The sequence below is a fragment of the Protomyctophum bolini genome, assembly GCF_963924005.1.
Source record: "Protomyctophum bolini genome assembly, chromosome: 17".
Lineage (NCBI taxonomy): Eukaryota > Metazoa > Chordata > Actinopteri > Myctophiformes > Myctophidae > Protomyctophum > Protomyctophum bolini.
This window is the reverse complement of record NC_137878.1, coordinates 13,985,655-14,004,623: the sequence shown is the minus strand read 5'-3', so window position 1 is coordinate 14,004,623 and position 18,969 is coordinate 13,985,655. Positions and strand designations below refer to the sequence as shown.

General features: G+C 43.3%; 1 protein-coding gene across 1 annotated transcript; it reads left to right on the top strand.

Annotated features, from left to right (window-relative positions):
* Positions 1-12,797: 12,797 nt before the first annotated feature.
* On the top strand, positions 12,798-18,640 carry LOC308331612 (uncharacterized protein; the record flags this gene model as incomplete). The annotated part of the gene is made up of 6 exons (XM_080787097.1): positions 12,798-13,499; positions 15,118-15,602; positions 15,905-16,188; positions 16,748-16,998; positions 18,086-18,265; positions 18,431-18,640. The coding sequence occupies 6 exons, from the start codon at positions 12,798-12,800 to the stop codon at positions 18,638-18,640; spliced, it is 2,112 nt and encodes a 703-aa protein (XP_080643223.1).
* Positions 18,641-18,969: the final 329 nt, after the last annotated feature.

Below are 18,969 nucleotides of genomic sequence, written 5' to 3'. Positions count from 1 at the left end.
GCACGTCACACTGCAAGCCCTCGCCTCTCAACCACCCTGCCTCTCACCCCGTCTCTCACTCTGTCTCTCACTCTGTCTCTCACCCTGTCTCTCACCCTGTCTCTCACTCTGTCTCTCACTCTGTTTGTCTGTCTGTTTGTTTGGCTGGAAGGTAAACAGTGGTGTAAAGTATAACTAAGTTACATTTACTCAAGTACTGCACTCCACTACATCTCAGAGGCAAATAATTTTACTCCACTACACTACAGTTATTTGAAAACGTTAGTTACAGTAGTTACTTTGTAGATTTTGATTATTATCACAAAACGATTTTATACGTTTGAATACATTCCGTATAATGAGTATAATTTATATACTTTTAGTACTTTAAGTACAATTTGATGCCAATGCCTTTGTACTTCTACATTGCAGTATTGATATTTTTACCCCAGAAATTAGTGGTGACAGTGACGAGTCCCGATGGGGAAGGTGAGTGACAGGTGTCAAACAAAAGGCTGCAGCAGTCAGTCTTGTTCTCACTCACAGTGAGGATGTTGTAATGTCACGGTACTGTATGTGTCACAGAGGGACATAAAGAAAAGTTGTAAAACTAAGTAAACTAAGACGCTCTATACTGGTCGAATATTACTCAACTACAAGTAAAAGCAGCTCAATCAAATTTATACTTGAGTTAACGTAGCCATACTGGACTACTTGCTTTAAAAATACTTGTATTTAAAAGTACATGCTTTAAAAGAAATACAAAACACATGCAAAATACCTGCTAAATCACAAAAGTACAATTACTATAGCGACAGGTTGTGAACTTGTAGATTGGCCATTTTCATTATACAGTATGTGTTTGATATAGAGCTTAAGAGGTCAATAACTAGACTTGTACTTGCCCGTCGGCCACCGGCCTACTTGAGAACGATGCAACTTGGGAACCAAATAATACCTTATGTCAACTTGTCATAGCATCCGTTTTAACTGTCTGTCTGTGTGTATCCCACATGGAGATCTCTGTATCTGCCTGTGTGTGAAGAGGGCAAACTGACTGACTGTGACTGCTAATCAATTGTCAGGTGTGGGGTTGCCATGGCAATCAATTGGCTGAGGCATTTCTGAAATGTGAAATTTGTGTTTTGCAAAAATCCACCTGTTGGTGGCACTATAACAGGCCAATGTGAAAAGGGTGGGATATATTCCTCATCCTAGTATGAAAGTCTGTGAAAGATTTCATGTAAATTGCACGCTGCATTCATGATTTGAGGCTTTTTGTTCAAAACGGGCCAATCCTGCAAACTTTGAAAGCCAATGTTAGCCAATTAGGATGGAATATGACAAATCAGACAGATCCGTCTTGAACACATGATTATAGAGATGGTGTGTAATGATTTGCGGAATTTTGGACAGAATCTGGAGGAGTAATATAAAGAAATGTGTTTTTCAAAAGTCGGCCTGGTGGCGCTATAACAGGCCGTTCTGGAAGATTTGGGGCAGAGGTTCATCGGTGACATCCAGGAAGTGTGTGTGCAAAATTTGCGGTGCATGCCGGAGATTAGCTGGTAACAGACTGACGGACACACACACTCACACACGGACTCACACACACGGATGGAGTGCAAAACATACTCTCTCCCCATGCCTTCGGCCTGGTGGAGACATTTAAACCGTGATCTTTATGACAGCTCTATCACTTTCATCCTCCCCATGGTCATTATATTTGAATGCATCCAATAATTCCACGGTTCAAATACTCAGAGTTAAACACTAGTCCTTAGCCGAATATATTAACACCCAATTATGTACAGTGTGGATAATGCGATTTAATAGATCTATGGATTATGGATATAGGCTACCGTATGTATTTTGAGGTGTACCGGGACATCGGTGTACCGGGAGCTCTATGATAAAGTAGGAACAGAAAGCTTGGTGGAAATGTGCATGTCGTTTCCAAAACGTTACGTTAATATTAGCTATATGATGTACCTGCGCGACGTAAACTATATTGTTGTTGTTGTTCCTTACTAAAGTCACGTGACGCTAGTCTCCCATTGGTCTGAAGAGAAAACAATGGGCCTGGGGGTAAATTCCTCTTCTTTTAAGTTCCTATTCAGAAAATAAAGTATTTATTATAATGTCCGACCTGTAACACCACTAGGAAGTTCTGAACTGGTGTGTAACAACAGCGATGTCAAGATGGAATGTATAAAGCTATACAATTACTGTGCTGCATAGTATTACGCTATACCATGTCTCCCCCTGTAATGACCGTTTATGGTACGTACGTTCCATATAGAGTTATTATGATATAGCAACTAGGGCCGGGACTTTAACGCGTTAATCGAGATTAATTAACTACAGAAAAATGTATCGCGATTAACTACAGATAAATGAATCGCACCTTTTTGTTTCCCCCATAATAAAGTTGTTTTTATTTGTTTTCTCATGCCCAGCCATGTAAAGCACATTTGAGTATTCATATACACACTGAAGACACTTTATATAGGCACTTGCTGCCTATATATATCACCTGGCTATATATCACTGTTGGGATAAAACGCATTTTTCTATGGAGTTGTGTACACTGGAAATAATAAAAAGTCCCCCCATTCTGTGTTGCCTATAGAACTGGAGGTCTGAAAAAAACAGTAACATTATGAAGTACATTTTTGTGATGTCACTGAGATGTACTTCGTAATGTTACTGATTTTTTTTCAGACCTCCAGTTCTAGGTAACACAGAATGGGGGGGACTTTCTTATATCCACACAACAACTCTAAGGTATATTAATGACAGTAAAATGTTGAAAATGAGTGGAATCCCGTAGTCACTATTCACTGGGATACCAAAAACATTTAAAAAAAAGGTTTCTCACTGTTCTCGGGTTAAATATTGATATGCGATTAAAATGTGATTAATCGAGATTAATTAACTACAAAGCCTCTGATTAATTATATATATTTTTTTAATCGAGTCCCAGCTCTAATAGCAACACTTTCACTTCGTGCATGTGTGCATGTGACACGTGATGTGCGATAGCCAATTGGATGAATAAAATGGCAGGCGATGAGGAGGTGATTTTGGCAAAAATGAAGTAAATGAAGATGTTGGTGCTTATAAGCAGCGCACATTGAGGCGAGAGTACAGGGCATGGAGGTGCGTGGAGGCTCGCAGAGTGCCGTCGCAATAGGAGATGGGCCCCAAGCAAGCAGCAGTCTTGCGCAGTGCTACGGAAGTCCGTACAGACAAACTGACTTTTTTTCTAGAATTATTTAGTAAGATATCGGTGCATCCCTAGTCGAAAGCACAGTAAATGATGCTGCACTTTGTTGTACTGCACATTGCTGCATTGCTTGTGTCTGCACACTGCACACACAATAAAAAAAATGGCACTCCATCTTTAAGTAACATTTTGAGGATGTTTAGCCTTACATGGCTTTTGAAGATCTTATGGCAGCAAAGTTTACTTTACTTGAGTATTTGCCATTTTCAATCGTTTTACTTCTACTCCACTACATCTCAGAGGCAAATGTTGTGCTTGTTACACAAATTTAAAACATTAGTTATTAGTTATTTTTACAAAACATACATTTGCCACTTCAACCCTATACTGTAATTCTGTACAATGTGTGTGGCCATATCTACTGTATTTCTGGTATTGCAAGTAAAACATTTCAGTACTTCTTGCACCACTGGTCCATTTTGTTAAAACTTAGTAAAACGTTTACCCAGCTCCCACTGAAACATATTGCTTTGTTATGGAGCTACGGTTCAATAGAGTTTGCATTCAAAATGAGGTTATTGACGCATAAGTAGTGTTGCTATGTCATTCGTTGTACCAAAACAACCCACGTTTTTTAAATCATAAAGTTTAGCTCTGAAGCTGGCAGTTATTGACTCACTACTGTCTCACTGAAATGTGTCACCTATCTATTGAATTGTTTGACCAGGAGGTCCTGTGTCCTTTACAGTATGTTGATCAGTCAGATCAACATCAGAGAGAGAGAGAGAGAGACAGACAGACAGACAGACAGACACAGCCTTGACCCTTACCCGTCTTAATTTAGACGAAGCCCTCGGAGACCAGCAGACCACACAATACGGTATGCATCAATTTACGCTCAGTCCAACCAATCAGCAGCCAAGGCCTCTGACCAGGGTCAACTCCAATCTCACCTCAATCTCATCTTCCCTTACCCTCACTGTTGGTGTTATACGAATATACGTTGGTATTTTCACTTGGATCGAAATAACTCCACAGTGCTTTATTTATTTCCCATTACATTTCCTGGAAGGCAAACAGTGCTTTCCGATATGCATGATGACGTGTCACACAAACAAAGGTTGAAATTCCTGGCTTTGACTTGACCTCAGTTATCGTGAGCTCACTCTCTCCCATGTGTGGGTGGGAATCGCTGTAATGGCTGCAGTGAAAGCTCTCTGGCTTCACAGTGAGAACACGTACAGACTGCTAATGTGTCGATAGCTTTAGCGGAGGCAGTAAATCTGTATGTAAGCTGTCTGGTTTGGTCCAGTGGGAGCACTGCCTGTGTGCAGGCAACATGAAATAATTATAATCTAGGTGAATACAAATCACAACATGCGGTATAGACTATAATGTATACAATCTCTAAAACAGACAGTTCCAATCTGTACGATCGCTGTCTGTTTGACAATCAAGCATTTAGATTTTTCTTTTCCACTTTTTTTGTCACTTGCTTGACAAACGTTATTGGTAATGGGATGCATGTCAGTCTGCTTCTTGGAAACACAGACTGGGTTAGAAGAATCTTTCTTTTCTCCTCTGCCCTGGCCCCCACACATTTAAAGTGTCTTAGAAAATGGCTATCAATTCCAGGTATTAACCCCAAGCTTAATCTTGCTCCTCTTGCTAACTCCCAGGTGGAGTCATGAGTCAGCCCCATGTTACTTAGCTTGACAAACATTACTGGGAATGGGATGCATTAAAGTCTGCTTCTCGGAAACACAGACTGGGTTAGATCAGGAATGAAAGTCTTCTGACGTTGAGGTTCTAATCCCTTGTTGTCCCTAACCTCACCCTGTTGTCCCTAACCTCACCCTGCCTCCAGCCCTCCATACAATTTGCTTAACCCCAATCTCGCCGTTTTCCCTAACTCCCAGTTAGTCCTATGTTCCCTCAGTCCTATATTCCCTCAGCCTATGTTCTCTTTCATACCAAGTTCCCTCAACCCTATATGTTGTCTCAAGGTGTGTTCAAACCTGAAGATATATATTCAATCGCTTCACAATGGTCGCGCAGGTCAGCACGACCACTGTGTTTGACACGACTTCTCTGATTTCCAGTGTTGGCATATTGGCAAACAAGCTTGTAAGAGGAGACACTGTCCTTTTGGTCTTGAGGGGAGACATAGTTGAATGGTAAGAGAGGCTGCCTGCAAAATAGAAGGTCCCAGGTTCAATTCCGAGCCCAGGCTATAAGTTGCGTTGTCCATGAGCAGGACACTTAAACCCTAACTTCTCCTCTCTGAGCACTCATTAGAACCATCTGAGGGGTATAGGGGTGGAACCTGCAGCCTGCAGGATAATCGATTCATTCCACTTCATGCATGTCAAGAATGAATGCTGCTGCAGACAGTCTCCTGAAGGTCATTCATTGTAACTGTTGCTCTTGCCTGTAAGACAAGCCGCTGCTCTTGTAGAAAATGTGGACTACCATTTCTGTGGACTGTGTCACACTGTCTCACATTTCTTCCAGAGGAGTCGATGATTGACTGTATAACACAAGGGCTCGCTGGGGAAGCATTCCTTTTCGGGTTTATGATGGAGGATTAGGACCAATGTTCCCTCAGCCCATCCCTATATGTTCCCTTAACATCAGAGTTGGTCCTTCCATCATCCCTACTATTTGCTCAGCCGGTTAGCCGTACAATGGTTAACTCAGCACACTTCGAGTTGCATGCCGATATTATGTTAGGAACCAGTTATATTTAGAATTAGAAACTGCACATGGTTAGTAAAGTTTCCACATGGAGTTGATATGGTCTACTCTGCATGCATTCTGACTGTCAGTCAACCTATTGTGTTAAAGGATACCCTTGCCATCAGCATGTTGACACTGAGGTTCCTGCCCAAATATGCATTCATGATGGAACATATAGAGCTGAGGGAACCTAGGGTTGAGGGAACAAACAGACAGTTAGACATCTCAGATGGTTAAATTTAGGCATGGACTTTGGTGTGCAGGGGTTAGAGAATCCATGGGTTTGACTGAGTGTTCCAATTTGGCCACACAATGCATGCTGTGTATCATCCTTCTAAGCTTTCCAATAGTAGTGGTAAATGGCTTTCCATTTGTTACAATCTGGAGACTAATTCAAAAGCCTGTTTCTAGGACGGGTGAATAACTTGAAAGCACTCAGCAGCACTATGAATTACTTTATTAATTAAGAGTAATTTACTGAAGTAGTAGCTAGTCTATTCTTAAAAGTAACTTTCCCCAACTCTCTAGAGGTTCTCAAATAACCTTAATAATAGAGAAAATATATCATAAATAAATACTGAAGCTAGGGGTCACGACCCAGAGGTTGAGAACCCCTGCCCTAGAGGGTATGCGCATGCATAAAGAGAGTGGCAAATCGAGTGGGAAAGTGAGTATAATGCAATCAGAAATGACTTTTCTGTTTGGATGTATGGGCGATCCTATAACTTCCATGTATGATGAAGATGTCCCATGCATACCCTCTATTCTTCTATTATGGATTTTGTGTGCATTTTATACTGTACTTCCTATAGAAAGCAAATTGAGCCTCATTTGCATACAATGTGCTCTTCACATAAAGAGCGACTTGACTTTACAACATGCTAATTGAGTAAGACCTGCACATGGCTCCAAGCCCATCAACACTCCAATCCCTCGGCCAAAGGGTCATGCTACATGGCACGCACATGCAGGGAAGAGAGAGGAATGTGATGAGAGCTGCATGGCAAATGACCAAAAGAAAAGAAAGATAGGATTGTAAGCTGTCTGGTCCAGTGTGAGCACTACTGTTTTTATGTTACAACCCATCTGATGTGATTACAATAGAGCGCCGAAGTCCTGACGTCACTCGCTCGTCCCCTTGATTCCCCTGGTTCACGGAAGTAATTTCTCTATGGAGAATAACATGGGCTCATCTTAAAATTGTTTCATATAAGCGTTGTGGTCCAAAAATAAACAAGCTGTCTCTGAGTTATTGTCAGGAAGGTGTCTCTGTATCGTTTGCGACAGTTACGGCCGGGCTACACCAGGCTTTTCGCACACGTTTTGTGCACGTTTACCCTAAAACGCGAACCCCGTGTACGCGCACTTAAAATAGGACTGGACCTAAATTCGCTCGTGTGTGCGTATTCGCATAAACGCGCACTGAAAAGCCTGGTGTAGCTTGGCCGTCAGTCACTCATATATGATACAGTCTGTTTCTAGCTAAAATGTAACTAAATGTAACTGTAATTCAGTAGCAGTAACAATAGCGTTTTCTCTCAGTCAGTTGATTCTTCATATCCATATGAGTGAAGCGGCCTGGATGATTTGTTTATTTTTCAAACACAGTTCAGTGAGGCGGTCTAAAATCCCCCTATGGGGATTACAATGCAAATAAAAAGCACATGAACCCGCGGATCTGCGCCCCTCTACCGATAATGACGTCATGAGACGTCGGTGCTCTATGCCCTTGCAGAAGTAGCAGAAACAAGTGACATCACAAACAACACAGCACATGATGTGATAACCACATTAATGTCTGATGTCCCTGTTTTTTTGGTCCATTTTCCAAATTCCCCACTATTATTCACAATTTTCCAAAATTTGTTTGAATTAAAAAAAAATATATATATACATTTAGGCAGTATACAATAGGGACTGTATGTAAAAAAAATGCACATAGCTGATGGTACATAACAGAAGATAATTGTTAAAAAGAAAGTGGTTTCCACATTATACCTGTGACACCTACAGTATTTCGTCAAAACTACAGCTCCTCGCGGTGAAGTCCTTTCACTACATTTAACTACTTGAGACGGAGGTAATCGTTTGATCTTGTGACTCATCCACTTTAGACAATTCAAAACAGCATGGGTGGAAGGTGTGTGCCAGCTATGAGGAAGTGTGCGTCTTAAAACCCATCAAGGGAACGTCACCAGGGGCTTAGAACACGGATGGCAGTCAAGAGGGGGGCAGATATAGGCATCTTGAATTCTTCTTCTAAATGTACAAGGTAAATTTTTACCTTTTACAACACACACAGACACACACACACACACACACACACAGACAGACCAGACACACACATTTGGCTTGACTCAGTGAAGGTGGGGCGCACTGCCAATCCTTCACCACGCTTAAGTCCACAATCCAATTAGTGTGTGAGCTTGGGGAGCAAGATGGAGACCTCTCCTCCACTGCTCTGATCACTGCATGGGCAGGTGTAGCGCAGTGGGCTCAACCAAGCCCTAAGTTCCCTGTGTAGTTCAATGGTAGTACAGACTACCTACTCCATGATTTGCTGCCTATTCATTATAATGAGTCCTTGTGCACTTCTGTGTATAGGCTACTAAAAAGATGGATAAGACAAACAGGACAGGTACCATATCATTAATGAAGTAGCTTCTATGTTATAGAAAGCAGTGGTTCTCAACCTTTTCTTAAATAAAAATAAAAATAAAATAGAATAGAATTAAATAGAATTAAATAAAATTAATCATGTGACCCACAGGTTGATAACCACTGGTATACAATCGCAAGTGAAATGCTCTACTGTGTTGCACCGACATGTGATGTCATGGAGTTGATGTGAAGGGTCATGTCTCAGACGGAGTGATCACTAGCAGATTAACTGGGCCATCTGTTGTGTACACACACACACACACACACACACACACACACACACACATAATACCTCATTAAAGTGCGCACTAAAGGGATTAGTATAAATCAACATTCACTATTCAATTAGACTCAGGAGGCACACGGGTTGTAAACCTCATATTTGACTTGCACAGCTCTTGCAGTGCAGTGTGTGGTTGTTTGTCTTGACAGTGAATGAGCCAGCACTTGCCAAACATATAGAGCTCTATGAAGTAGGCTACTGTATTGACATCACATTCAGGGCTATACAAGCCTAAGACATACTTGATCATTTTCAAAGCAAAATTCAATTAGAGGTCAGCGAAACATGATGTTTATTTCTTTTGAAATTTCACTAGAGGATAAGGCCCTTGAGTTGCAGCAACTCATTTTCGAGGGGGTCCTCGTCTGTCTGATGTAACACTGGGTTCAACACGCATGCAGGACATCACCATCACGTGCACAGTGTGACAATAACCAGATAAAAGTCAGAAGTGTGTTTTGAAAAGATGAAAGGCTGTGGGATAAGAAGCTTACAGAAAGACCCTGACCATGACCCTGACTCTTTCACCCTTTCTTCTTAGCTGACCATGCTCTGACCCCTCTCTCTGGCTATATTGGCCAACACCTCAAAGTCAAAGTCAAAGTCAGAACAGAACAATTAAACATTTCAAGATGAATAAAAATCTAGACAATCTAGAAAGGTGGATATGCCCTGGAGAGGAATGAAGGTTAGCCTGGAGATATGCCCTGGAAAGGAGAGGAATGAAGGTAATTAGCCGCAGCACGACAGAATACATGTGTGTGAATGAGAGGAACCCAAGTGGAACAGTGAGGTTACAGGGAGTAGACGTGAAGAAGGTGGACGACGTAGGCGTGAATTCCGTTTGTGTCCGAGCATACTCAACATAGGCATGGTAACGCCCCGCCTGCCTGTGATTGGCCTACCGACACTGTCCTCCGAGGTGGATATGCTGGATGCCTGGATATAGTCTGATGCGAGGTTACTCCGTGGTGGGCAATAATACAAGTAGTATGGTATGATACAAGAGAGAGAACGCTAAGTTGTACGTTTTATTTTTGTAGAAGAGGCAAACTAATATTGTTTATGCCGTTTGCTTTGATGGAATAATTGATTGAACATGCACGCCATAATATGATTTGATTTGGGTGTGTTCTAAAATAAAGTGTTTGTGTTGTGTAATTTGTTTGTATGTGTAAACTTGAAACATTATTGTATTATAAAAAGGTATATTTTCCCTTCATCTTTATCCTTTTTAGTGTAATAGTATTAGTTTACTATAATTAGATTAATACACGATAATCAACACTATCAAAGCAAACGGCATAAACAATAAGTTTGCCTCTTCTACAAAAATAAAACGTACAAATTAGTTACAAGGCTGCATTCACCAAAGAGAAGATGTATGGATGTAGTGAAAGAGGACATGAAGTTAGTTGGTGTGAGGGAGGAGGAGTTAGAGGACAGGGTGAGATGAAGGCAGTTGATTCGCTGTGGCGACCCCTGAAGGAAAAAAACAAAAGGAAAAGGAGAAGATGAAGCTAAATGAAGCCCACCCAAATCATAAACAAAATGCTCACAAGAGCATATACAGTTGATGTTCATGAACATCAACTGTATAATGAAACCTGTTCATCACTCTGCACATGTATGCAGATATGTATAAAAAGTCTAATTTCACAGGCTTACACAAAGTATAAACGGATTTTATGCAAGGTTCCCACAAAATTGCAATCACAGTACATAAAGTACAAGCATATTTATGGGAATGTGACCATATACAAGTAGGAGAGCCAACATAAGACTGATAACGCTATCTAGTGGCTGCACTGAATAACACAAGGGGTTGTGGTCAAAAGTGTAGCATTACATGGTGATGGATGAAGCACTCACATGTTTTACTTAAGTTAAAAGTATCAATACTGCAATGTAGAATTATATAGCTGTTACAAGTCTAGAATTCAAAATGTTAAGAATTAAGAACAAAACTATTGGTATAACATGTACTCAAAGTAACAAAGGTAGAAAGTACTCATTATGCAGCATGTCACAAGTTTAAAAAAAAAACGTATACAAATCTTCTGAAAATGTGCAGATGGCTGAAATGTGTTTGGGCATTTGTATAACTATTTTTTTCAAATAATTGCAGTGGAGTATTTGTATACTATTTGCTTCTGACATGTGGTGGAAATAAAAGTACTTAAATTGTTAAAGTTAAAAAAGGGAGAGAAGGAAAAAGAATCCTCAAACTTGTTGTTACTTAAGTTAGTAGTAGGCTATAAGTACTAGAGTAAATTAACGTAGTTACTTTACAGCACTCCACACACTTCTAATTCAACTGACATGAACGTAGAATTGCTTGGTCTATCAACAACATATGGCTGTTATTATATGTCCTGAAATGTATTTTCAGACAACTACATCCAAAGAGAAGCCTGAAGACTAAACTACATAAACAATTCTTGATGTGAGCATTGTTTTTTGCCCACTGGTGTCAGGTGTGTGGTGTCACACATCCACATACATGCATCCATGATCACCGTTCAATCCATCCATTCATTCATGCAGATCGATGCATCCTCCAGAGAAAGCCCCTCTCTCTCTCTCATTAAATGGGCAATAAACAAACTCGCACCTGGCAGACAGACATGTGTTTAGAAATCAATGTGTAGAGTCTCATAAGGTCATCACAATGGATTGTGCTTGCTTTGACGCTGCCGCCTGCCTGTCTCAAACCCCATGTTTGATTATGTGTGAATTGTCAGGCTGTGGCTATTAGCTGTAATATGATTATGGTAGACTTGCTGTTGCTCAGACCCCCTTCTGGGCTTCCTTCCAAGCAGCTGCAGCTGCTGCTGTCACTCAAACTTTAGTACATCTACTGCTGACATGAGTACAAACATGAATGAATGAATGAATGAATGAATGATGGGGGGGTCAAGGATCAGGGGAGGAATCCAAGGTCAAGGTTGAGGGAACTAATCAAGAGGTCGAGTGTGATGGAATTTATAAGTGGGTTAACTCAAAGTCAATGTTGTGGTGGCTGGAGTTTGAGTTAACCCAGGAATATGAGACTCATAATTGCTGGGGATTCATGAGGCTACATAATTTCCCTCTGCGGTTCCATGTACTGAGAAAACCAAAAGAAAAAGGGATTGGGGATTGGGATTGCACATTTACTAATATTATGATTCCTACTGTGTATTTTGATTATCACCAACATGTATTGTGTTCAATAGCCTACCTCACAGCAAACCACACCAAATTGAAATTCAATAAAATACAGCCTTTTAGAATGTGAAACCAATGTGATTATCGCACAATGGCAAAATTCTTTCACACCTGCATATGAAGACAAACATTTAATACACTAATTAACTTTGTTTTCTTCTATCGTCTTTCTCCTATAGGCGAAGGCACCATCCTATTTGCTGGCCAGCCAGATTAACTCAATTTAAAGGGATTGTCGGGGCAGTAGGAACAACAGGATGTCCTAGAAGGACAAAAGAGATCACCTGGCTGGCATCCCCCTGAACCAGGCCCCCCTGGATGGGCCTAATTGGCATGTTAGCCATCAGCCGACATCGCAGCATGGGGCCAGAAAGCCTCCTTGCCTGACCGTCGGGTGGGCTGCGCCCGGATACGAAAAGCGAAGGCATTTGTTAACGTTGGGCATCTAGTCCTTCTCCAGCAGTCTCTGGAAACCTGTCCTGGGAAAATTTGCAGAATTAATTTCCTTAACGCCGTTGTCTGCGTGTGAGAGGGTGGACCGTGACATGTGCTGTAGTGATCGTTGATGACATGCCTTCTCCTGACAGCCACCAATTCATGTCAAATGACTTCCACTCATAGTGCACAGTGTCACATTGGAAGTAACACCCGGCATCACAGTCGCTCGACCAAAGGAGTGCGGAACTCGAGCCAAACATGGTCAAAGACACAGGCCTTCTCAGCCTGGCAGCTACGGGGCACACACTACCATGGAGCAGTAGTAGAACCCTAACGGCGTTCGCCATTTTCCCATCATTACCCCTGTGCTCCTTCCTCCTCTACTCCCTTGTGACTTTCACGCCAGCCGCTGGCAGCGTGCCTGGCATCGAATACGACTACGGCGTCAGCCCCAAATTCGTTTGCACCCCGATCTCGCCGGAGGCAGACCCCAGCTGTTTCTTGCCCCCGGCGGCCCATGGGCCCGCCAGCAACGGGCACGCCAGCAACGGCCACAGCCGGAGAACCGTGATGTCAGAGGAGGCCAAAGCCACCATCTTGCATCTGCGGGAGAGCCTGGTGAGGCAGAAGGAGACCATTCTCGACCAGCGGGAGACCATCAGAGAGCTCAACGCCAAGCTCACCCTCTGTGAGGGCCCTGGGGGCCACCACAGCACCGGTCACCACGACAACCACCATGAGAATCGCCATGATGACGACCATGACGATCACCACGGCGGGAACCACGGCGGGCGTCACCCGTCATCGCACCACGAAAACGACCGTCACTATCCTCACAATAGTCACCGGCCCGACCACCACCCCCGGACAGGTCCACCCCACATTAGCCACAGCTCCTTCTCTGCAGACCAGACCAGGAAAACACTGCAGACACTGAAAGAGAGACTGGAGAGCTTGCAGGTGAGACAAAAGAACACAGTAGAGGTGATGGTTTGGGTAGGGGTCATTGACCCTTAGGTCTTTGGCATGAAGGCGTGGATGCAATCTCAGCTTACCAGGTCTGTCTCAGAAACAAGGGCCAGCAATGTGTCCACAATGTGTACACGGACACAATGTGTCAAGTTTTGGATTTTCTTTTTTTTTATAAGGTTCTTATTTTCATCATGAGACCCAATTAGTCAATGTCAATTCTCCAGGTTTTCTTCAGAATATGTATGATACTGATTTATTACGACACTTAATGAGGCCTTACTAGTGGTACTCATCCACTCATCGTCCTCCACCAGAAGCCAACCTGTCCACCACAAGCTGACCCCTGCTCAGATGGGGGAAGGGGGGGACAGACGGACGGACGACTTAGACAGTTTGCATTCCCCATTACACACACAAATGCTGAAAGTGATGTTGAACTGGGTATGGAGCCATACCTTGGCTCCAGGGGAAATCCTTAATTATAGAATGAAGGGAAAAATGGAGGGAAATATGCCAAAAAATAACAGCACATGACCAGAACTGGCATGACTATTATAGGCAAAACAAATAGGCAAATAACGCATATAACCGCCAAACTTCGGGCGTGCACATGGGCACGACGCATAGTGCATACACGCACGCTGCGTGTCGTGTACTTGCCATACCTAGCTTTTGCTGAAATGACGCCACTGAAGCCTGAAGGTTCCTTGCCAAGAAGTCAAAATATCCAAATAGGTTTTATCTCGTATTTGCATTGCATCAGTTTAAAACCATAGCTATTAGCAATTAGTGCAGTCAGGGCGTGTGAAGCCAATCACAGGTTTGACTAATAGGCATTATTTCTTGCGTCAACTAGGTTCACACTAGCTTGGCCCCAACACCTCAGCTAAACATACACACCTGTCACCTATATATCAGTAAGACGCCCTGAGGGCGAGAGGCGACCAGGTCGCCTGCACGCATCCGCCTGGGTGACTGCTGGGCGAACACTGGCGCTTCGACATGGGGGGTCAGATCAACATATGGAATGAATTCTGTACTGGCCAAAATCCATATATGGAGCGTGTACAGGGTTTAATGAGGTCAGTTCAACATATGGAATGTCAGAACAGGTCAGCTCCATATATGGAGATCTAAGGGTGGCAGCGGAGGCAGTGTCTTGAGGGGACAGGGTTTGATGAGGTCTGGCCATATATGGAGTGCGTATTGCGTGTACAGGGTTTGATGAGGTCAGATCCACATATGGAATGTCAGAACAGATCAGCTCCATATATGGAGATCTAAGGGTGGCAGCGGGGGCAGTGTCTTGAGTGTACAGGGTTTGTTGAGGTCAGATGAGTTCAGATCAACATATGGAATGATTCTGGATTGGCCATATATGGAGCGTGACGGACTGACTGACAAGTTTTGCAGGCGTGACGGACTGACTGACAGGTTTTTTCAATAATAAACTACGACCTACGGTCCCAATAAACATACATATTGTACATACAAATAGTAACCTACAGTCACCCTTCAATCCATCTTCGTCACCTCCAGAGCGGTCTCTCTCACACAATGGTCAACAGGTGTTGACCATTGTGTTTTTACCATTGTGTCCTTCTAGGCCAGGAACTCATCCAGTTCGTACTCCAGTTCCCTGAGAGAGCTGCTCCAAAGGAAGATCAACGCCATGGAGGAGCAACTACACAACCACTACACTCACCACGATGATCGCCATGACGATCACCATGACGATCGCCACGACGATCGCCATGATGACCACCATGACGATCACCATGACGATCACCATGACGATCGCCATGACGATCACCATGACGATCACCACGACGATCACCACGATGATCACCACGACGATCACCACGATGATCACCAGAGCAACGGTCACCAGAGCAACGGTCACCAGAGCAACGGTCGCCACGGCAACGGTCACCAGAGCAACGGTCGTCACAGCACCGGTCGACACAACGACTCCCACGGCAGTCACCATAGCAACGGACACCGTGACGACAGCCACCATGGCGATAACCATGGCAACCGCCACGATGACCACCATGACAGCCACGACAGTGGTCGTCACGGCAGCCGCAGGTAGAACTAGGGCTGTATTATATACAGTATCACACAGTGATTATAGTCAACAGAGGTTATAGTTAACTAAAACTAACAAAAACATTTTCGTTAACTAAATAAAAATGCAATTTACAAAAACGCTCTTAATCCAGAGCGATTTACAGCAAACAAGAACACCACAAGGTAATACATCAAATGCATAGAAATAGTCATCTAGGATCATTCATGTGTTCTGGCCGTAGGCACTGGTCTAGTTTTGTGCAATTCTTTATTGATTAAATCGATTACCTTGATTAACCGTTGCACCTTACCCTACACAGGTACAACCACCATGGTAGTCGAGGATACCATCATTACGACCGCCATCATGGCCGGGGTTACGGACACTCTGACCAATACCATCACGATGATCACCATGACGATCACCATGACGATGACCATCACGGACAAGGTCACGAGGAGCATCGTGACGATCACCACGGTGCAGATAGCCATGACAACCAATACGCCGACCACCGCGGCAACGGTCACCATGGAAATGACCATCATCCCAGCAAGCTGGACACGGTGCTCAGTAAACTGCATCACAGCAATACTGACCCTGGTAAATACACACGCACGCGCACACACAGCTTTTTCTGTGGTGCAATAAAGCATCTGTCGCATCGGAGCCCTCAGTGTGTGAGCGTTTATCCATTTGTCTGTGTGTGTATGTGATGTATTCCCATGCTTTTGTTCTTGCTTAATGTAAGTCGCTCTGGATTAAGAGCGTCTGCTAAATGCCTAAATTGTAAATTGTAAATTGTTTGTCTGCCCAATTTCGGGTTGGGGTTGTTTTTTTCTTTTTCAGGGTATGATAAATAATCCTCATAATTTCTCTGCACTCTTTATTTAGATCTGTCATTTAGTATTATTTATTTTTGTTCTGTTTAATTAGTCAAATGTTTGAATTGACAAGTCACGTTGAACAGAACCGACATATTTTTCACATCTATTTTCCCTTTACTCTCATCCTCCCCATGTGACTGTTATACACCATACAGCAAATAGATCAGCAAACGCATGAGCCACTAAAATGTAAAACATACAGAATAAAAACATACACAAAAGCAAACAATCTCAGCAAATGTAATTAACGTCAAACCATCTCGCAATCTTTCCAGGTAACCATAAAAAACCGAAGAGTCCTGACGCCTTCCAGATCGGCTTTCCCATGAGAAACAACTACATGTATGGCAGGATGAAGCGCTCCCTGGTGAATGAGATCTTTGCACTGACCGTCTGCCTGTGGCTGAAAGGAGGCGCGGGTCCTGGCCTCGGAACCCCTTTCTCCTACTCCGTACCGGGCCAGGCCAACGAGCTGGTGCTGATCGAATGGGGCAACAACCCCATGGAGCTGCTCATCAATGACAAGGTAAGCAGATGTTTGACAGTGGTGTATGTAGCCTGCAGTGTGCAGTGCCGTCTATACTATAGTGTATGAATGTGGCGCTTGCCTGCTAAAACACCACATTTTCTGAACTGAAAAATATGACTTGAGGAGACGAAAAAGAAGACGTTACTACATTTAAGGCCCTGCTGTATTAGCATAAACCCAAGTGACAGCTCAGCTTCGGTTTGACTTTGTACAGTACAGTCCCTAAACAGATGGTTAACGTTGTCTCAGTCAGACCTAGCCTCCTACTGTGTGGCATCTTTCTTGCCACTGACTCAATCTCTCATGTGCCGTAGACTGTAGTAATTAGCCTACTTAGTAGACCACTGTTTACTCTGATAAGTCAGTCTGGAAGAGCATACCTAAATTGTAGTTGTAGGCATACTGATTCAAGTAGTTATAAGCAATAATTTGTGAAAAACAAATTGGTGTTCAGACAGCCAGCAATAAGTAAAACACTCAAAATGTAGTCTGACACATCTAGGGGCCACAATCTGCATTCAAAGATGTTCCTAGAAGCTTTGTCATTGGTAAAAAAAAAACGGTTGAAATGACTAACCAATCAGGAAGTAGCCCCTACATGTGTCACAGAGACAAAAGAAATTGGGAACGTTTTACCCATTGCTGTCTGTCTGAATACCAACAAATAAAAAATAAAAAAGGTCATTAAAACTTTACATAATTGCTTATAGCAGCTTTAATGTAATAAAATGTAAATTTGAGTTCCTCGCAAGTGCAACTACAGTTCGGGAGGCTTTAATGCTCAGTAACTAACTACCTATACCTAATTCCACCACACCAGATGAATCACTCTCCACCTGACTATGGGCTCTGTAAGCAGCTTGCTGCTTGGCCCTGTGTGCCCTTTCACTGCTCTGATTCCATTAGCCAACCTGAAGAGGATGTAATGACGTGCTAGAGCAGTGTTTCCAAACAATGGGTCGTCAGGGTCATTTTAATGTATTGAGAGAACTGTAAATGTCCTTTTTTTTTACATTTCCTGCATGAACTCTTTCTGTCTGTCCACCTAACTATCATCTGTACCTCTGTCCGTCTGTGTGTCCAGGCTGTGCCCTTGCCCATTAAACTAACAGACGGGAAGTGGCACCATGTGTGTGTGACGTGGTCGACACGAGACGGCCTGTGGCAAGCCTACCAGGATGGGGTGAAGAAGGGCTCTGGACAGAGCCTGTCAGCCTGGCACCCCATCAGACCTGGAGGGGTTTTCATCATGGGACAGGAACAGGTACAGTAGCTGGATGGATGGATGTCATTGAGTGAAATATTATTTGTATTCTTTAAGAGCTTCATTATGCTAGTTACCGTTGCTGATGGTGAGGACAGCCATATCCAGGCAAATATGCAAACATTCTCTCATCTCCATTTTATGTTTCTCCTCTATCCTCCACAGGACACACTGGGCGGACGCTTTGATGCCAGCCAGTCATTTGTGGGGGAGATGTCCGACCTCCAGTTCTGGTCTCGGGTCCTGCCGTCCAACGAGATCTACAGCCAGGCCAGCTGTGGAGGCCACCAGACTGGAGATGTGATGTCCTGGTCTGAGGCGTCCGTTGAGCTCCACGGTGGGGTCACTAAGTATCCCTTCGACCCTTGCCACTAAGGGTCCTGCAACGGGAGCCACATAAACAATTCCCAACATCGCTGAGCATTACAACTGGATCCTCCTAAACATCACTATATGGACTCCATTTCCCACTGTTATGGATTATAGTTCACAAATTCACAACCTCCATCTGGGATCGCTCAGAGATTGGCGTTGAAACTGAACCCTGCCCAGTCAAACCAATGGGCGGCAGCTCAGGGGGATCTTGAAGATACCAGATGTGGCATCGAGAAGCGCTTGTTGCAATTGCATTTCCCAGCGCCTTAAAATTGGAAAATCATCTTCTTTTCTTGAAAGCAAGTGAAGACATGACACGATAGTGAGTT